The 21,276-nt window shown below is 48.8% G+C and overlaps 1 protein-coding gene across 1 annotated transcript in view; it reads left to right on the forward strand.

Moving 5' to 3' along the window:
- The window catches only part of Ice1 (interactor of little elongation complex ELL subunit 1), a 45,304-nt gene that overhangs the window by 15,931 nt on the left and 8,097 nt on the right, over positions 1–21,276 (forward strand). Inside the window, exons 6-15 of the mRNA XM_048368343.1 lie at positions 771–847; positions 2,173–2,210; positions 4,796–4,878; positions 5,071–5,110; positions 5,193–5,249; positions 10,143–10,229; positions 13,291–13,706; positions 14,859–15,565; positions 15,602–16,962; positions 17,125–20,558. Of these exons, the coding sequence (XP_048224300.1) occupies positions 771–847; positions 2,173–2,210; positions 4,796–4,878; positions 5,071–5,110; positions 5,193–5,249; positions 10,143–10,229; positions 13,291–13,706; positions 14,859–15,565; positions 15,602–16,962; positions 17,125–20,558 (6,300 nt within the window). The remainder of the gene's footprint in view (positions 1–770; positions 848–2,172; positions 2,211–4,795; positions 4,879–5,070; positions 5,111–5,192; positions 5,250–10,142; positions 10,230–13,290; positions 13,707–14,858; positions 15,566–15,601; positions 16,963–17,124; positions 20,559–21,276) is intronic.

A 21,276-nucleotide genomic window follows, 5' to 3' on the forward strand; every position in this document is an offset into this window, starting at 1 on the left:
TCTTTGAACTGTGATCCTCAGATCTCAGCCTCTTGAGTAACCAGGGTTACAGGCATGAGCCACTGGTACCCAGTTTGTTTTCTTATTATTGTAGAAATTCTTGGTCTATTTAACTGTGCAGTGAAAGTTAAAATAAAATGATCATGATGTTCAGTTTTATCTGTCCTTCATATAAGCTCTTTAACAATATCTGCAAGAAAATCTGAACATTGGAGAAAGACTTCAGTGATTCAATGACACACCCTAATTAGTCTCTCAGTGAGAGTATCTTTCGAAAGAATAAGTCATCCTGTCAAAATGTGATGAGCCTCATGGGGGATGGTAAATCGTTGAGGTGAGGTACTAGTCTAGTGCTTGCGAGGAGTGACCTCCGCTGTCCTCTGAGGCTCACCAGTACTCTCGCCCAGCCTGTGGGCCCATCAAGCTGCAGACACCACACATTTGACCAGCTTCTGTCCTATTGAACAACTTGCCAGTTCCCTAGAGTTAGCTCTGGTCACTAATACTAAGCTCTTTCTTCAGGTTGTATTGAATTGTAGTTGATTATGCGTGCATGCGTGTGTGTGTGTGTGTGTGTGTGTGTGTGTGTGTGTTCAAAGTGATGTACAGGGGTTACAGTTTCATACGTAAGGCAGTGAGTACATTTCTTATTAAACTTGTTATCTCCTCCCTCATTTCTTATTTAATTGTATACTAATAAAAGATAATAACTTAGCTTATCAAGATCATTGACTTTAACTTGGGCAACACATCTGTTTTCTTATTTTTAGAGTTCTCTAAAGTTATATCAGGCTTCTCACCAGGAATATACTCGTGTGAAAGAAGAATGCTTAAAAAGTGATGCACAGTAAGTAGTTTTTAAATTACTGTATAACTAGTTACATTTTTGAAACAAAATAATCTATAAACAATAGTATTTCTCTGTCTTTGGATTTTTTGGCCATAATTAGCTGTGTGATCCTAAACTAGTCTTGGAACTTTCATTTCCACCTTATGACATAAGTCATACCTTCTTTGAAAGATGTAAAAACAGGGCTGGGAATGTGGCTTAGTGGTAGAGTGCTTATCTAGCATGCATGGAGCCCTGGGTTTGATCCCTCAGTACCATATAAACAGAAAAGACTGGAAGTAGTGCTGTGGCTCAAGTGGTAGAATGCTAACTTTGAGCAAAAAGAAGCTCAGGGAGAGTGTCCAGGCCCTGAGTTCAAGCCCCAGGACTGACCCCCCCCCCCCGCAAAAAAAAAAAAAGTAAAACACTGTTATTAGCTCCTTCGTTTGTACTAATAGTTAACATATGTCATCTGTTATAGTATCTCATGTGTGGAATGGGCATCTCTGTTACCAGTAGTAATGATAGGGCTGTTGAGAGCATCTTGTTTCTTGTGGGGTATTTTGAGATTTGATATCATATCCACTTATGTCGCAGACAGCAAGCTGTACACACAGTTCACTATGAGGTAATGTGGCAGTAATGCAGTTCTTTCTCAGTGAGCTACCTGACCTCTCTGGTGCTCAGCAATCCATCTTAAAACAGATGATCACCCTTTGGGGAGGTCACAGATGTGCTCTGGCAAAGCTGGGATAGGTCCATACAGTATGCACTCAGAATGTTACAGTGTTGTATGACAGTTCTGTCTTGGCATATTCTACTCTCCAGAAAATTGATGGCAGTTTCAGGTACTGACATGTGATGCTAGTTGTGATTAAAACTTTGTTATACAGGGCTGGGAATATAGCCTAGTGGCAAGAGTGCTTGCCCCGTATACATGAGGCTCTGGGTTCAATTCCCCAACACCACGTATACAGAAAATGGCCAGAAGTGGTGCTGTGGCTCAAGTGGCAGAGTGCTAGCCTTGAGCAAAAAGAAGCCAGGGACAGTGCTCAGGCCCTGAGTCCAAGGCCCAGGACTGGCCAAAAAAAAAAACAACAAAAACTTTGTTATACAAATCTTCCCAATTATGAATTATTTATTATTATTATTTATTTATTGCCAGTCCTGGGGCTTCTTTTGTTTTTTTTTGCTCAAGACTAGCACTCTACCACTTGAGCCGCAGTGTCATTTCATGTAAATCCTCTACCACTAGGGCATATCCCCAGCCCCTAGAACTTTGAATTATAATGCATTTTTTTGTGCTTTGTTTTGCCACTTAACTTATACAATTTGATTACTAGGAAGAAGAAGCTAGAAGCTAAGGTGAAGAAGCTGGAAGGTAAGCGGCACTATTTTTACTGGACAAGAGTAAACCCTTGGCCGTACAAAGTGACAAAGGCTGTAGAGCTTTCCCAAGTAGTTGAGTAGTTGTGGATTTTGATGGTACATAACTGCACAGCTGCAGCCAAGAATCTGTTGGGAAGCAGGTGTGTGTATTCCTCTGCTCTCTGTTGTGAGATCAGTACATGGAGAGGGAAGATGGTGGTCCCAGAAAGGTGGTGGTTCTCGGAGTAGTAGCAGAAAATACTTATATATACTATTAAAAAAGCAGTAATTAGCTGAGTACCAGGGGTTTCTGTCTATAACTACTTGGGAGGTTGAGATCAGGAAGATCAGGGTTCTAGGCCAGCCTGGGCATAACTGAGACTATCTTATCAAAAGCTAGAGTGATACATGCCTACCATCCCAGCTGTTGTGAGGAGTGAAAAAACTAGAGAATTGTAGTCCAAAAGCATTCCTGGGCAGGAACTGAGACCATATTTCAAATAGAATGGGCGCAAGCTGGGTACCAGTGTTTTGTGTCTGTTATCTTAACTGTACAGGAGGCTGAGATCCGAGGATCAGGGTTGGAGCTGGGCCCAGCAGGAAAACTCCATGAGACTCTGATCTCCTGTTAACCAGCACAAAACTAGAGAGGTAGTGGTGGCTCCTGTGGTAGAACTTTAGCTGTTAGCACAAAACCAAATGAGAGCACATGCCCTGGTACCAACACACACACGTGCACATGCACACACAGACACACAGAAATAATGAAATAGTGCAAAATAGGGTTGAGCAGTAGTGTAGTATAAAGTCTTGAGCTTAAACTCTAGTACCACGCGGTGGGGGGGGGGGGGTAGGAATTACTGAAAATGGTTTAATTTGGGGTTGAATCATATTGGGAGCTTTATAGTTCTCTCTGTTGTCAGATCGGTACATGGAGACGGTCAGTAAGCTGTAATAAGTGATACTAGAAAAATTACTATATTTAGTATAAAATCACTAGTTTTAGTATCAAAGACACTTGTAGAAAAATTTTTATGAATGTTCTTACTTTGGGAGTTGTCTGACATCCTATCTCCCCCTCCCCCCCCAACACACATAACCTTTTGCCTAGGGGCTTGTAGCCTCATCAAGTAGGCAGAGTGTGAAGGGACCCCAGGAATCTGTCAGATGCTCGGAGTTGTTTGCTTTTTGCCCTCAGTCATTGTGTGGTTGTGTGACATGGACAGAGCATCCAATCGTAGCAAGTGGGATGTGGCGTTCCCGTTCTGCGCACGTCATCTTCCTTTAGTTCCCGAGAGCCGCGGCAGTCCCCTCACCTGCCTCACGGTCGTTGGGCTCAGCTCACACATGGTGTATTGCAGTGTCAACTCCGAGCTTCCGTGTGGTTGGGGTAGGCCGTGCAGAGTAGTGATTGCTGAGAGTAGCCCCAGCCACTGGTTTAGCCAGATTCAACCAAACATGTTAGACCTCGGCTTTACAAGTGTTCCAACAGCTTCCCGCACTGATTTTATTATTGCACAGACCTGGACAATAGACATTAAGAACAACGTTGCAGTATTGTAGGTCCTGCCTTCTGCTTGTTTGTGGGGGTCAGTGTTTAAGGAGATATTTTTAAAGGCCCGTAATGCCTGTGCAGCTAGGAAAAGAGATGTTGTATGAAGTAAAATGTAGTCTTTGTTTTTCACATAACAGAAGTATTTCTCCCAGAAAATGATATGACAGAATAATTGTTGTCCAAGAAATACTGGCATATTAGAGGAGTCAGTTATTGCAGTGGTAGGGCTCCTTTGCTCAGCATTGTGTGTGAACACAGTCATACTTAAAGTCTGCATAGAGCCAATGCTTGGTGGTGTGCACACTGACACGTTGGGACCACAAATTGGAGTACACAGTTTGCTAGAGGTCCAGACTATAAAAGTATTTCATGAGTTGATCTCTAATCAAAGCATAGGGCAGGGAATTCTAGGGAAAAGTCACGGTACGGTAACAATAGCTACGGTAACAATAAGAAGGTTGTCTTTCTGACCACCAGTTGGCATGATTGGGTCTAACTAATTCCGAGACAGCATTGCTATTCTAACACCTCTGAGATTGTTGCTGATTATTGAATTTCAGAAGACCCAGAAGCCCGGCAGGATCTTTTCTGTCTATGTGCTTTCTTGTGAGTGAGAGGAATTGGAATTGCTTTGGCTGGTTTGGGAAGAAAATTTTACAGTCTCCGTCAATTCTCTAAGTTAATTAGTATACAGTTTAAAACAAAAGGCCTTCCTGCATTTAACTTTGGTAAAATACTGAAGGGGCAGTACTACTATACAGGGAAGGACAGGAAGGAAGACTGCAGCCCAGGTTGGCCTAGGCATAGAGAAACCTTAACTCATAACCAAGAGTTTCCAAAAAGGGGACTTGAGGCTTGGCTCTAGTGGTAGAGTGCCTACTGTGCAAGCTCAAGGCCCTGGGTTCAAGTTCCAGAACTGGGGGTGGGAGCGGGGGAGAAAGTAAGAAACATTTGTAATAGAATAGATTTTGAGTAGTCCATGAACCCTGTAGTAAAGTTGGTAAATTATTTTCCTCTTGCCCCATTGCACTTTTTAAATGCAGAGGCTGCTGTCAAGCAAACTCAAGATTTCAAGCAACTAAGAAATGAGAAGAAAATACTGGAGAAAGAATTTAAGAAGACCCAGGTATTACATAATAGTGAGATTCCCGCCCTCCGCACTCATGGAGTTTCTCTGTGTTGTTACTAACTAGGGCCGGGCCACTTGGTTCCTTCCCAGAGTCCCAGTAGCCTCTTGAGGTGCACCGGGGTTGCATTTGGCCCCCGGTGTCTGCAGAATAAACACTCAGCCTCTGTTTCTTTCCTCCTCCTCCCACAGGAAAGGCTTGATGAGTTTTCTAAACAGAAAAATAAAAAAGGTAAATATTCCCTCAAAGCTTGCTGAAAAGGTCTGTTTCACTCTGCAATGTTTTTTAAACTATTTTCCCCGCATGTTTTTAGGGCTGAGACATATTGGAACACAAATTTCAAGTGATTCATATGGAAGCATAGATAAAAGTGAGTATATTTCAACTTTTACTTGTCTGTTACTTTTAGAAGCTCTCGAGTCTGTATGTTGTTCTTTCACATAACTGTGAAAATGCTAGAGCTTGGCATTTCAGAAGTGCATTTCAGAAGAGGTGCCATTAGAAGAATTCATATATTTTGGGGGGGGGGCGCTCATCTTCTGTGTGTTTTATTTTATATACACACACATTCACTGTATTATTACTACAGTGAGTTAAAGAGGTAACAAAAAATATTGTTTGTTTGGGAAAGGAAAAGTAATTTTCAGACCTTTCAGCAAGCATAGATTTTCTCTGTAGGTTACAATTTATTACATTAATTTAACCCAGTTTACTCAGTGCTTAATTTGTAAACACTGTTAAGAGTCAGACAGGAAAAGTAGAATCAAAGCCCTGCAGTGCGTTCTAAGCGTTGCGGGGAGGCCTGAGAAAAGCAAGCTAGAAACCTTGGAGCCAGGGAAGTGAGTGTGTTTTGGTGTTAGCGAGCGCTCGTGACGGTGATGCTGCTTGCTGACCCATACGGATCACAGTGGGAGAGTGTGACCTTCACTTGGGTGCTTGTTTGACCCTTGGCCATTTCTTATCATGCTTTTCACTTTAAAAATGGAAATTATGAACTTGAGTTTGTTTTGCGGGCATGGAATTAAAATGCTTAATGAGCAAATGGTGGTATTTTCACCTAGCCAAGGTAGCACTTTTTCCCCCCAAGTGTATATGATTAAAACCCTTAAGTGTTTTGTTTTTCTTTCCAAGAGAGAGGTTGCTGTTACCCTCTTTTTCAACTTTAATTTAGAGAGCTGCCTTTTCTTAATTGAGACTAAAACAAGAATGTGTTTTTCTTGGGTAAGGACTTTAACAATTCACATGTCTCGGCAGTTGGGCACTGGTATTGTCAGGTGTCACTAACCTGTGCCACAGCTACCTTTTTGGTGCTCTTGTATGTAGAAAGGGAGGCTGACAATTTGTGGTCCCCAGAGCGAGAGGAAACTGCAGCATTTTACTTCCCAGGTAATAGTCCACGTTGGGTTTAATTTTCTTCACTAGAACAGCAGATTTTCTTTAGGTCTCACTGGTTTAAAGTAGGGTCCTCTAAACTTCCCCTATGTAGTTATTCTTTGTCCTTATAGTTTGCCTTTTTTTTTTTTTTCAAAGAGCTTGTTATCTCAAGTGAAATGAATTTGTCTTTTGGTCTTATGTATGCTAATGATGATGGCATGAACACTGTCCATTGTATATTTGACTTTTTCCAAGAAAATAAATACATGAAGTTATCTCTAGACCTTGACAAGTTTAATTCCTGATTCTAAACTGTATCCTTGGTGCTTTTTCCTGTTGCTGTTTGACTTTGGGAGAAATGGGAAAACTTGGCACTGAGGAGTACTGAGTTGACTGTCCTTTCAAATGCCACTAAAAATGACCCAAACAACAAGTAGCTCTCCAGATGACCTGGTGGCGACCACCCTATAATCCCAGCACTGGGAAGACTGAGGCAGGGAAGTCTTTATATAAGCCAGGCCTACATAATGAGAAACTTTCTCAGATAAGTAAACTAAAAGGTAGCTTTCCTGGATAGTTACACTTTAGTCATCAGTAAAGGAAGTTAATGAGGAAGATGGAAATCAGGTAGTAACAATTGCAAAGGAAGTGGTCTCAGGTGTGTGAGGGGCAGGACACCAGCACTTCCCAGGTAACTGATTGAAGGGGGAGAGGATGCCACCCTGCAGGTTTGGGAAACTTGTCTGACCTTTGCCACAGTCTGCAACTCCATGTAGGGGTTTCTTTTTCTTCTGTATGTGTACCTGTGACATGAGTGGTTTCCAGAGGGTGTGGACATCATAAAATTGGGTAGTTATAGTCACCACTACTGTACCTAGAAGATGTTTATATGTTCTGTATAAATTTTTACAGTTGTATTACATGCCCCCGCTCACATGTAGTAAAATAGGATCCTATAGTTCATAAACCAAGAATCTATATTTACTACATAAGGAATAGTTCTAAAAATTTAGACTCAAGGAAAACACTTTGTACAAAAAGAACAGTGATAAATTATGCAACAAAATAAGACTAGCAGCATTGATCAAGTGGTAGAATACCTGTCTAGCAAAGTTGAGGCCCTGAGTTTAAACTCCAGTAGTGAATGGGGGGGGAAAAAAGAGGAAGGGAGGTAACGGAAGTAAAAGAAAAACAGTTGTTTGCCTTCATTCAACACCTACTTCTTTGTGGTTTTGGTTTTGGTTATGAGGTTTGAACTCAGGGCCTGGCTCCATCCCTAAGCTCCTTTGTGCTCAAGGGTAGCGCTCTCCCACTTGAGCCACAGTGCCACTTGCGGTTTGTGAGTGGTTCATTGAAGAGTTGCACAGACTCTCTTGCCCCAGCTGGCTTTGAACCACAATCCTCTGATCTCAGCCTCCTGAGTAGCTAGGATAACAAGCATGAGCCACCAGCGCCCAGCTCTCCACCAATTTCTAATTAAGAAATAATGATTTGGTGAGATGAAAGAGTTTAACCTTGAGAAAGATGAGGCCTTGCTCTCAGAAACAAGGCTTCTGTATAGGGGATCAACATACATGCATGCTTAAACACGGCAAATACCAAGTAAGAGTCCAAGTCGCCACCGCTGGAAACAGCATGAGATGTGCCAAAGCACATAGGTTTGCTGTGTGCTTGCTGTGTGTACCCCATGACATTCCATGATTCTGTCAGAGAAGGAATGGAATAGACATAAGCCACTCTCCAATGGTGATTGGAACATTAGGCTTCTAGGAGAAGACCTAAACAGCATGCAGTGCTTCTAGGAGAAAAACTCTGATGTCCTGAAGATGCAAAAGGAAGACCTAAACACGTAGTGTTACATTTCTGGATGAAGTTGTCCATCCTTCCTGAACATACCTGTGACTAGACAGTCTCACCTGAATTCCCAGTGAATGAGCAAATAGGCGGTGAAGATTTATCAGGAGAATAGAGGTTTGGAATAATAAAAGGAAAGAACTCCTCATCTGGCCTCATACTCTCATACCATAATCATCAATCTTTCATCATTAAACAAGTGTATTATTGATACATAATTAGACAATGCAGTGGAGCGGAAACGTCCAGACGTGATCTTAAGTGCCTCATAGGTTTTACCTTCACAACCAAGTACTGAAACCACACTGAGGATGGGTTTTTTTTTGTTTGTTTGTTTTGTTTTGCTTGGTTGGGGAGGATAGCTTTTGGGTGGGCAGATGAGAAGTAATGAGTGGTCTTTTAGACCAGGCGTATCGCTGGTTATTAGTCTCCTCCGTGAGAATGGAAAAGTAACGTTTTTTCTTTTTTTTTAAGGTTCCCTGTTTGCTGCTTTGGTTATACGTAATAAGCAGGGATCCTGGTCAGGTCATTTAAGCAAAGGGGATTACAGTGTTTGGAAGCTTTGGGTAGGTTAAATCACAATGTAGATAAGCTGTTCAATTACAGAATTTTGGAACTCAAAAATCTCGGAACCTCACAGTAAATGCCAGGCGGATTGTGCTCAGGAGAGTTGTTCAAATTCATTAATAACGACGCCCCCCCCATGTTTCCTGGTCCCCTTTCCGCGGACTTCACTTTTGGAGCAACTTGAGTTTGCCATTTTATGTAAAACCAACCTGTTTTTAAGTCTGTAATTGATTTTTGGGAATATTTTGGTTTAAAAGATTCGTCTTTCATCTCTGAACTGGATGAAAAATTTCACTGCTTTCAACAAATGCTCAAATTTAGAAACTTTAGGAAACTTGAAACATTGAAGTGGTCTGAAGTTACCTAATACATGAGCTACTTTTAGTTGAATTTTAATTAGTTTGGCTGTTTTTTTTTATGCACACTTCACCACAAGCTGTTCTTATTTATATTTTCATGCATATTTTCTGGTCTTGAAGGTATGTTTGGAATTTGTGTACAACTACATGTTAAAGCTTTAAAAACCTTAGACTTGCGATCTTAAAATTTCATTAGGGCAGTCGTGATTTCACTTCCCTTGGTCTTTCAACTTGAATCAGTAGTTCTACCTATTTTAAGAAAAGAGATCCTTTGAAGATGGGTACAAATTTCAAAGGTTTTATTTATGAAAGCATGTGCTTCTCTGTTTACTCACATGTATGTGTCTACACTTATGCACCTGCTCCTACACATGTGTTCCAGCCTTTCCTCCCCTGTATCCATGGGTCACTACTACAGCCCTTCCCACCCAGTTTATTGATGGCCTGCTCAACTGATGATCTGCAGCCTTCCTGTCTACGGGATGCTTCACTGCCATTCTTGTGGAATATCTAGAGTCCCAGACTCGTACATTTTACCCATTGACTGCCTCTGTCCCTATCTATCTCAGAGCTTTCTGTGGAACATACATAGGCTAAGAATTCATTTGTGCAGTGCAGAAACTTCAATTAGTAGACTGGGTTGAGTCTTATGCCTATCTACCCCCTCCAAAAAAATTAAAAAAAAAAAAACAAACCAACATGTACTGATTGTTTTATTTGTTTTTTTTTTTTTTTTTTTTAATTTTTTTTGGCCAGTTGTGGGTCCTGGACTCAGGGCCTGAGCACTCTCTCTGGCTTCTTTTGCTCAAGGCCAGCACTCTACCGCTTGAGCCACAGCACTACTTCTGGCCTTTTCTGTTTATGTAGGGCTGAGGAATCGAACCGAAGGCTTCATGTGTGTTAGGCAGGTACTTTACCACTGAGCCACATTCCTAGCCCTGATTAATTTTTTTACACAATTATTGTAGATGTTTTTATCATTAATAAGCAAGCTGTGCACAGTGACTGAGTTTGATGAGTCCCTAATAAATGCTGTTTCACAGAAATGTATTTGGACCTCAGGTGGGTTCAGCCAATTAGCATGGTGTTAATACATTGCTCTTTCACAGGAAAAGTAAAACTGCTCCTGAAGGAACTCTGGCTGTGTGTGAACACAGCGCAAAGACTCCCCGGTGACGTCGGCAGGCGCACTCCAGGTGAGATGGGTTTACTCACACAGAAATGGGGAAATTCAGGGCTGGGGATATGGCCTAGTGGCAAGAGTGCTTGCCTCGTATACATGAGGCCCAGGGATCAATTCCCTAACACCACATATACAGAAAATGGCCAGAAGTGGCGCTGTGGCTCAAGTGGCAGAGTGCTAGCCTTGAGCAAAAAGAAGCCAGGGACATTGCTCAGGCCCTGAGTCCATAGGCCCAGGACTGGCAAAAAAATAAATAAATAAAATAAGAAATGGGGAAATTCACAAGCCAGGTACAGTGGTTCATTCCTGAAATCCCAGCCATGCGGGACATTGAGAAGATTGTAGTGCCAGCCCAGCCAGGGGGGAAAAACATGGCAAGACTCCATTTCAAGAGACAAGGCTGGGTGCGGGAGCCAGGCTTGGTGCTCAACCTTGCGGTCCTGCTTGGTTGGGAGGCAGGGACTGAGGGGTGGGTCACAGTTGGGAGCCAGTCCTGGCCCAGAAAGTCTGTGAGACCCCGTGTCAGCCAGTGGCGGGCACAGTGGTGTTTACCTGTCCCGTCTCCATGAGGAAGCACAAATAGGATTGCAGTCCAGGGGTGCCTGGGCAAAAAGTGGGTAGCCTAAAAACCAACCAGCAAAAAAGACTAGCAGAATTGAACAGCTTTCACTAAGGAACATTCGGAACAATGACCAGGTGTATCTGGCAGGTATGTAGAAAGTGGAAGGGTGGGGGCACTGGTTTTAAATCATTTCATGTTACAAGTTCCTTTCAACTCCTTATTTGCAGAAAGATGTCCTGGAGACACTCTGTCATGTTCTCAGTCTACTCAGGATTTCAGATTTGGAAATAAATAATAGCCCTTCTTAATAAAAGGGGAGAAAGTAGCTGACTTCTGCAAGGTTAAAGTGGTTGTAATCAGGTTTTTATTATCTTACTAATTTCTTATGTATAATTAATCTAAATGATAGAAATGTGCATCTCATTTTCCTTCTAGGCTTTTCTCCAGAAAGTTCATGGACACGTTTTGTTCTTAGTGGGTTCAGAACTTGCTGGTTTATGAGGCTCACTCGATGTGGCTCCTTTGAATGTGTTTCCCTCAATTTGCCTTGTGAGTAGTAGTCCTGACAGCAGCCTGGTGGAAGCGGCAGGTCCCAAGTTAGTCTCGGCAGTCTAGTTGCTTGTGCCTAGGGATTCTTTTCAGCCTCCGAGTTAGTAAGTAGTCATAATTGATATACTTTATACTTTGAATGTATTAGTGAAATGAGCTTCTTCATTTCATAATCTGATGTTTTCATTTAAAAACACACGTTTTTGAGGGTATGTTTATTGCTGTAACTTTTCCCAAGGTAGAAGGAAAAACATGGCAAATTTAGAATCACCTTGAACCTTAAAATATATTATTTTCCCCTTCCACGTACTGACGGATCACTCTTGTAATCCTAGCTACTCAGAAGGCTGAGAAACCAGAAAATCACAGTTGGAGGCTGGCGTAGCAGAAAAGTTTCTAGAATATGTCTCTGGAATAATCATAAAGTCAAGGACTGGGAATATGACAGAGCAGCAGCTTAATGAGAACGTGGCCCTGAATGCAGCCCCAGTGCTTCCATTGTGCTCATACTAGGAGAGTTACGGATCTCTGCCCAGAATCCCCTTAGCGTCCCAACGCAGATCACTCCAGAGCTGGAAACTGGAGTATTTGGTACAATCTTGTGAAGTGAGCCGTAGAGCTCTTGTGATTGGCACACGTTTTCCCACCCATGTCCTCTCCCTTTCCGGAGTCCAGTCGGAGCCCACGTTACCTTTGGGAATCATCTTGAGTTCATTTTACTGCTCAGGGGCTGACAGTTTCCTGACTTTCCTCACTGTTCACGCCTTTGGTGGCTAGACAGTGTTATTTTACGGAAAGCTGGTCATCGTGGCGTGTTGGACCTCCGCAGGGCTGTCTCCCTGTGCTCAGGGCGCTGAGCTGCAGAGGGGCAGTGTGGCTGTGCATTCCCAGACTGCTTGCTGCCAGGGAATCCACGATCCCGAGCCGTCGTGCCGGCCACGCTTGCTGCTCCAGTGTGGGCCTGACAGTGGTTTCTATGCTACTCACTTTCCCATTCATTAGCTAAGGTCTTTAATGTCCTCCACTCATTAGTGGTGGCTCCCGTAGCCGGTGACGGGGTCCTCTCAAGGGGGGCTCCCGTGGCTGGTGACGGGGTCCTCTCAAGGGGGGCTCCCGTGGCTGGTGACGGGGTCCTCTCGAGGGGGCTCCCATGGCTGGTGACGGGGTCCTCTCGAGGGGGCTCCCGTGGCCGGTGACGGGGTCCTCTCGAGGGGGGCCCCCGTGGGTGGTGACGGGGTCCTCTCAGGGGGGGCCCCTGTGGCTGGTGACGACGGGGTCCTCTCGAGGGGGCTCCTGTGCCGCTAGGTACACTCCATCCTGTTTGGAGTACTTATGTTCAGTACTGCCGATTGAATCTCCTTTCTTACTTAGCCTTATAACCCCCATGTTTGTAGAGAGCTCTGATTATTTTTATAAAACACCTTTCACATGTTGCAGAGGTTCGTGAAGGTTTCCAGGGGCCCACCAATCTTTGCTGATAATCATTACCAAAGTCAGATTCCTGAAGAGCTTTTCTGATGACTTTTGTGTTGCCCTATCGTGTGAGTTATCGTAGTGTTGTGCAGAAATGGCCAAGGGTAGGTGAGAGGTACCAGTTGATTTCAGCCAGAGGGCACTGCGTCACCGTGCGTGCACGGAGCTGCTGCCCCGCCACGTTCTCCTGCAGAACATTCTGTGTGGAGCCTGAGGGAGTCCGCCAGGCCGCCCCCCTGTGGCGATGCCAGCGTGTCACGCTGTTGGTGGGAGCCGTCTCAGCCCCTCTGTCCTCGCCGTCGATCACCTCCCGCGACCTTGCTGGGATAATGTTTAGAAACTGATCAGCTGCTTTTGCAAAAAAAAAGTCTCAGTTTAAATGAACCTCACATTACAAGCATTTTGAATTGTTAATCCAAGGGTTTTTGAAAAACATTTTCTTGATACGATGAGTATTTGATATCTACTTATCTCCTTTCTCCTGCCCCAGAAAAATTTGCCCAAGACGACAGCAGTTTCAGCACATCTAGGGAGGATGGCACCCCGTCCCCATCACGCGACAGTCCCCCCAGGGCCGCGGAAGTGCCGACATGCCTGGCAGAGCTGTCCATGGAGGTGGAGGAGAGCTCCACTTCCTGTGCAGGTGTGCAGCAGGAGAGGCCCTTCGGAGCTACGCCCAGTCCTCACCCCGTTTCTAGTGAAGGCCGGAGTCCTGAGGTGTTAATGCAGGGTCCTGGGGATGCGGACAGAGCGGACTCTCCTGGCCCCGTGCCGATGGTTGATGAAGATCTTCAAGCTGCAATTGACTTCTTCAGACTTCCTCTTCCTCTTGTGTCTCCCGTGCCCTCTCCGCCTCTGACATCTTCGCCAAACCACCGGCGCCCATTACCTTCCTTACTGGCCCCTGTGAGTCATTCCTCCAAATTCAGGTTCATGTGGGTGGTTTGCGTTTGTCTGTCTGGGTCCATGTTCCTCCGAGGGAATTTGGTAGACTGAGGCAAAACCATCCATTTCAGCCAATCTTATTAGACACTAGTGTGTTAAGTTAAACAAAACATATAGTGCCCATTGGGTCAATATGTATAGTGTGTCTTTTATTTTGCTTTATGGTTGCAATTTTATTTGTTCTTTACCACAACCATATTACAAGTTTTCTGTAAGAACACTGTGTCCTTGAGTTTATCACTAGTGCCCAGCAGTGGTAATAGGTAAGGACTGAGTCAAACACAAACCTGCAGGTGTAGGGTTTATAGTGTTAGAATAAGCCCCATGTATACCATAAGTAGTCATTGGCTTCTAGTAGCTGAATTCTTCACCTTCACTTGAGTTCTCTATATTTCTTTTTTGTACTTTCAGTGTTTCTTAGCGAGGCAATCTTGACAAAGCAGATTTGCAGACATTTGCTGAGGGGTCAAGTAAATGTGAGCTCCCTTCAGGATATAGCCCGTATATCTGTTACCGCCTAGACATCAAGCTAGCCAGGCCCAGGGCTGCGGCAGGGAGGCAGAGAGGGATGCGAGGCCAGGGCCATTGTGTTGAGGTTGGGGAGGAAGGGCGTGGGCCACACTGGCCTGTGTTCCACGCCAGCCTGGGAAGAGTTTCCATGTTCTCTGCAGCACAGGGGGGAATCCTAGGCGAGTCCAAAGGCGTAGGCCGCGCGGTTTTCAGTTGCTTGTTTCTGTTTGATCACATTGCAGGGTGACTGAGTAGGGCCAGAGGGATGCTCAGAAAGCAGGAAGGACCATGGTCAAGGCTAGATTCTGCACACTATTTACCTTCCCCTGCATCTGGACCCAATCTGTGACATTGGTGTCAAAGAAATGGGACTGGTTTGAGAAGGTTGGAGCAGTCAGACGAGCAACAATTGATAGTGTGACCTTCAGGGGAGAGGAACAGACACCCCTTGGGTCCTGGGTGGAGCAGGGCTCGGGAGGAGGGCAGTTACTCCGTGAGCGTGGCGTGAATGGGTGGGTTGCCACGTGCCCATGTCATTGATGCTGATCGTCATGTTTGGTCATTGAACATGTGTGTAACCAGCATCGTGTATGTCATTTTAAGGAAACCTACTTTGGAGAGTACACGGATTCCAGCGATAATGACCTGGCCACACATGGAGATTCTGATGCCTCAGAAGATGACATAGCCGACGCACAGGCTTGTTTTGGCCTGTCCAGAAAAAATAACGGACATGGCGCCAAATCAAAAGAGGCGGCCCAGGTTCTCAGTAAGTTTGCAGTCCGTGGAGTGAAAGCTTCCGCAGCGCCCCTGGGAGAGCCTTCGACCGCAGCCGGGGCCGCGCCCCGAGACCTCACGGGCGGCCGAGGCAGCCGGGCAGCTGAGGCCGAGAGGCGCGCGGAGGCCGGGCCGAGGAGTGCGCCGGCGCCGGCCGAGCGCGTGGCCGAGCGCGTGCTTCCCGGGCCCTCCCGGAGCCTGTCGGTGGAAAAGCTGTCGGGCGGGCCGCCCCGAGGCGGGGAGCCCGCGGCCGCGAGCTCCGGTTTGTACTTCATGCCCCTCGTCAAGCGGCCGCTGAAAGAGCTCCTCGGCTCTGACGAGGAAGCCTCGTCGTCGTCGAAAAAGCTGGGATCGCCCCTCTCCGGGCTCCCCCGGTGTGCGTTTGCTGGCGACATGCCGTCCACCTCGGATTTTGGCTCTTTTCCGAGGACACCTCGGGAACCAGCCAAGGATCAGGAAGACGAGCAGGAGTCGACCTCCGAATCGTCGGACTCAGAAGATGATGACCCCGGTGACGGCATGGGTCCAGGGGGGGCAGAGGCCGGGGCAAGCTCCGCCTCCACCTCCGCGCCCTCGTCCAGCTTCAGCCATCCTCAGCCCTCGAGGTTGCAGTACATGAACGACGCAGGGAGGCCGGCCAGGGCGGAGCCCCCCGAGCAGCCTCGGGTCCAAGGACGATTTCGAGCTCGAAACATGCTGCCTGCGCCGTCAGAGCCACCAGAGCCCTCTGTGCAGGGGAGCAGCCTGGGGAGCCGCCTGTGCCCCCCGAGCCCGGGGCCGGAGACCCCGACCCAAGCCTCCACGCTTGCTCTGTCCGTGTTGAGGAGGATGACGGAAGATGGACAGAGTGAAAGACAAGATTCCAGGCCAGCTTCGCCTTCTTCCACAAGTTCACAGTCCTGCTTGAGCGAGACGGACTCTGGTTTTGATAAAAGCACTTCATGGCACCAGGGTGATTCAGTAAGGAGAGGTGGCGAAGAAAGTCCAAGTGTTACCTCAGAACAGGCAGTGCCAGCCTCCCAAAATAGAGGCTCTTCAGCCATGCGTGAGCTTCCGGGAGAGCACGCCAGCCCTGCTTCCTTACTGCTCAGTCCAGTGTCACTCACCACACAACCGGCAAGTCCTAAGCAGAGTCACAGTGTTAGTGTGGAATCAGGACAGCGTGAAAACAGTCCAGTGTCACTCACCACACAGCCGGCAAGTCCTAAGCAGAGTCACAGTGTTAGTGTGGAATCAGGACAGCGTGAAAACAGTCCAGTGTCACTCACCACACAGCCGGCAAGTCCTAAGCAGAGTCAGAGTGTTAGTGTGGACTCAGGACAGCATGAGAACACCCCACTGTCACTCACCACACAACCAGCAAGTCCTAAGCAGGGTCAGAGTGTTAGTGTGGACTCAGGACAGCGTGAGAACACCCCACTGTCACTCACCACACAACCAGCAAGTCCTAAGCAGAGTCAGAGTGTTAGTGTGGACTCGGGACAGCATGAGAACACCCCATTGTCACTTACCACACAACCAGCAAGTCCTAAGCAAGGTCAGAGTGATAGTGTGGACTCAGGACAGCGCGAAAACAGTCCAGTATCACTTACCACACAACCGGCAAGTCCTAAGCAGAGTCAGAGTGTTAGTGTCGACTCAGGACAGTGTGAAAACAGCCCATTGTCATTTACTACACAACCGGCAAGTCCTAAGCAGAGTCAGAGTGTTAGCGTCGACTCAGGACAGTGTGAAAACAGCCCATTGTCATTTACCACACAACCAGCAAGTCCTAAGCAGGGTCAGAGTGATAGTATGGACTGGGGACCGCATGAGAACAATCCAGTGTCAGTTACCACACAACCAGCAAGTCCTAAGCAGGGTCAGGGTGTTAGTGTGGACTCAGGACAGCGTGAAAACAGCTCAGTGTCAGTTACCACACAACCGGCAAGTCCTAAGCAGGGTCATAGTGATAGTATGGACTGGGGGCAGCGTGAAAACAGCCCAGTGTCAGTTACCACACAACCGGCAAGTCCTAAGCAGAGTCAGAATGATAGTATGGACTGGGGACCGTATGAGAACAATCCAATGTCATTTACCACACAACCATCAGGTCCTCAGCAGGGTCAGAGTATTAGTGTGGACTCAGGACAGCATGTAAACAGTCCAGTATCACTTACCACACAACTGGCAAGTCCTAAGCAGGGTCATAGTGATAGTATGGACTGGGGGCAGCGTGAAAACAGCCCAGTGTCAGTTACCACACAACCGGCAAGTCCTAAGCAGGGTCAGGGTGATAGTGTGGACTGGGGGCAGCGTGAAAACAGCCCAGTGTCAGTTACCATACAACCGGCAAGTCCTAAGCTGGGCCAGGGTGATAGTGTGGACTGGGGACTGCATGAGAAGGTATCCACCTCAGCATTAGAAAACTGCAACAGTGTAACTGATGATGCATCTGTGGCAGAGCATGCAAATGATAGGGCTGAAACAGCAGGAAACATTGCAGAAGGGCCTGTCAAGAGAAGCGCTTCTCCAGAATTTTCTGTATCTTACAGTAAACTGGATTTGGGTTCTCAAGGTGATTCTTTATCAGCAGAAAATTTTGACTGCTCCACAAGTAGGAAGTTGTCCTCACCTGAAGACAGCCTCTGCCAAAGCCAGGGTTCCTCCAAGGGAGCTGCAGTGCATGGAGAGGGGCCAGGCGAGGCGGCGCAGCCCCCCCGGGCCCCACCCGCCACAGGCCCTGACTCCTCTGCAATGGAGAGCCCTGAACTGCCCCCCGCAGAGCCAGCCCTGTCAGAAGAGACCCCCTGTGGGCACGCAAGCGGACCGAGCAGCGACACCTCGGCCATGGCGAGCGGTTCTGCCGCCACCCAGCAGAGCGCCAGTGAGCTGTCCCCATCCACGTCCCCAGCACCCCGGGCTTCTCCCCCACCCTTCCTCACCGCCGGCACCGCCCTGGGTTCCGCACCTTCCAGCCCAGAGGAGAAGACACAGGCCAGCCCCAGCGGTGGCCCCCCCGGCACTCCATCCTGCCGGCCCCGCGTGGCAGCCGGGGGGGAGGAGGACACGGGGACCGAGGCGAGCGAGCCTTCCAGCTGCAGCGAGGGCGAGCCGGAGGCCGGGCACGCGCGGAGGGCCTCGGGGGAGGAAGGGGGCGCGGCGGCCCAGGGCAGGCCTTCTCCAGATGTAGGGTATTTGACCTTGGCTCTGCAAGACTTTAACATCAATACTTTTCCTGACATAGACAGACTTTCTACATCAGAGGTTGCTATGTTTCTTGAAAGTTGTCAGTTGAAGGACTGTAGTTCGGGGGACTCTGTTTCAGAATGTTCCAGCAAAGGAACTCTAAATAAAGAGATGAGCAAAGACTTAGAGCCAAGTGGCGCCTCCGGAGAGAAATGTGAGCAGCAGCTTTGTGAGGAAGCCACAGTGGGCGCCTCTGAAGAGTGGGCTGAGCCGGAAGAAGAGGACGGCTCTTCAGAAGATCCACGGCAGCTTGTCCAGTGCTCTTTGGAGACCCTGTCTGACGTTCTCGCCAAGACTGGGCCAGAACTTGAGGCAAACTGTGGAGACTCTGGTGCTGGGGATATTGGCACCTTACCGCTCTTAAGTGCGAATGGCAGCGCAGCTACTGAAGGCTTGAAAGAGAGCAGCCCGCCCGAGGGAGCCAGCAGCTTAGCGCCCCATTCTCCAGAGCCGCCCCTGCTTGTCCCTGAAGCACGTGTTGAGGACAGCCCTCCCGGGAGTGGCGGCTGTCATTCTGAGCACGCTCGGGGCAGGCTCACGGCCGGTCCAGCTGCCGCTGTGTGTGCAGACATCGGGAGGAATGGCCGGGCTGGACCTGCGGACTCCTCAGCCCCAACCTCCGACTCTGCGACAGAGTCCAGAATGGAGCAGAGCTCTGGCGATGAGTCTGAGGCATTTCAAAGCCATCTGTCTGCGGCGACCTCCGAAGTTACAGACACGCACGCAGAGAAGGATCAGAGCTTAGGCGTGGAGAGGGAGGACAGCTGGGTGGTAGGTGGGGCCGCTGCCTCCCCCGATGTGGGCACGCCTCGGGCCCTGGAGGAGGGGGAAGATGACTCACTCTCCCCGACTTCCACAGAGAATTCCCCAGAAACCAGTCCCGCTGCCCCTCCATTTCAAGAGCCTCCAAGTGGCAGTGCCCCTACAGGGCCCCAAGGGGGCGTGTCCAGTAACGGCCCGGGGGCCAACTTTGATAAAAGTCGCTTGCGCAACCGGCCGGTTAAGCCTAGCATATGGATTAGTTCTCAGATCTATGACCAGACCTTTGAGGCTCAGAACGTGGCATCTGATCACACGTACTGTAACTCAAGGCCAGAGCCATTTTGCAAAAATAAGACTCGATCCAAGATTTCACACAAAGATCAGTCAAACAAGCCAGTGAAGACGTCAGTGAGCAAGGGAGACGTTCACCCCGGCGACCCGCCTCAGCCCCTTCCAGGAGAAGGTAGTCCAAAAAGCCAGAAAGGTCAACCTCAGCCGGTCCTGGCTCATGCTGATACGTCTATGTCCACAGACGGCTCTCTGGACACTCTGAGCAAGATACGACAAGAGGTGGGGCCCCCACTGCCTCCTCTCCTGGCCCCGTTGATAGCCACCCCACCAAGGGCTGCCCCGCCCCTCTCGCCCCTGGCCTCCAGCCCTTCCTCCCCAGCCTCTCCCCCTGGCAAGATGTCCCCGGCCTCCGAAATCCCAGTGCCTCCCGTGCTGTCTCCGTGGCCGGAAGATCCCCCGAGCTCTTCCCCACTGGAGCCCTCTCCCTCTCCGTCTTCAGCCGCCGGCGGGAGGATATTGTCCTCTCCCTTGCAGTTCTGCGCGGCCACGCCCAAGCACGCCCTCCCTGTGCCCGGAAGACTCCCTCCCTGCGCCCCCGGGCCGGCCGCCGTGGGAGGGCCTCCGGAGAATTCCGTGAAAATCCTCGATACCATGTACCCCGAGCTGTCCGCCCGGGCCCGAACCCTCAGCATCCTCAAAGGCAACATGCAGCTGACGCGGGGCACGGCCGCCGACGGGAAGGCCCCGCCAGGCCGCCTCAGCGCGCTCCTGGGGCTCAAAGCCATCACGTCCACCGCCACCGCCTTCGTGAAGACGGGAAGCGGCTCGGGGGGCGACGGCAGTCAGCAGGCCCCAGGCGGCAAGAGAGCGTCGTCTGCCTCTGTGCCACGGAGTGCTAAAAGGCTGCGCCTGGACAGCGAGTCCCCGGAACCAGAGCCCAAGGGGGGTCCGGGCCCGGCAGTCCCCGGCAGCCTCCCGGAAGACCCCCAGCGGGCTGAGGCCGCAGCCGAGGAGAGCTTGGCGCTGCCCAGCAGCCCCATTCCACCACTGCCCGTGAGCCCCAAAGACGCGGCAGAGTCACGCGACCACGCCACCGTCGTGCACGCGCTGAAGAAAGTCGCCGAGTCGTCCTTTGACCTGTTGCCTGTCATCAGGAGCCATGTCTACGTGGGAAACATCTCCAGGAATCCCGTGATGAGAGATCAAGAGAAAGAGGTCGTCTATGAGTTCAGCACAACGAAAAAGGTAGGTGGCTGCTTTCCCCCGCGCGCACCCCGACTGCGCGTCCTCAGGCAGGCGCGGCCCGGCCCGGCGAGCACAGGTGACCCTGACACTCACAGCCGCGGCCAGCCAGCATTCGGTAAATCCGAAGCACACCAAGACACTAACAGTTTCATACATTGTATTCACTATTAAAATTCTACAGGGGGAAAAAGAACTTGTCAGTCTTGAAATTGCTGGTTTCTGCTTGATGCTGGCCCATGTTTCAAGGCTGAGAACGCTTTCCTTCAGCACACCGTAGTGCAGTCACCTGACACAGCTCTCTCTTCTTGGAATAGCCGTATGTGCTGTTCAGTGTAGCACTCGTTAACGTGAGGCTCGGTGTGGAGTGGGAGGGAGGGAGGAAGGGGGATCGCGACGGTCTGTGCCCCGCTCACCGGGCCTCCCCAGCCTCCACTCGGGTCCAGTCACTGCAGACGTCGCGTCTCCTGCTGAAGGTGGTCACCCACACTTACAGCACGGTCCGGGACTTGTGGTGTATACGGTTTGTTTTTGACTGCTGTGTTCAGAAAGCAAGAAGAACATGGAAACTGCATTTGAAAGGGGTTCGCTTTTCTTTTGCCTTTTTTTCCAGTCCTGGGGCTTGAACTGGGCCTGGGCTCTAGCCCTAGTCCCTTTGTGCTCAGGGACAGTGCTCAACCACTAAAGCCACAGCGCCACCTTTGGCCCGTTCCGTGTAGTT

Source organism: Perognathus longimembris, chromosome 19 (genome assembly GCF_023159225.1).
Source record: "Perognathus longimembris pacificus isolate PPM17 chromosome 19, ASM2315922v1, whole genome shotgun sequence".
In the NCBI taxonomy this organism is placed as follows: domain Eukaryota; kingdom Metazoa; phylum Chordata; class Mammalia; order Rodentia; family Heteromyidae; genus Perognathus; species Perognathus longimembris.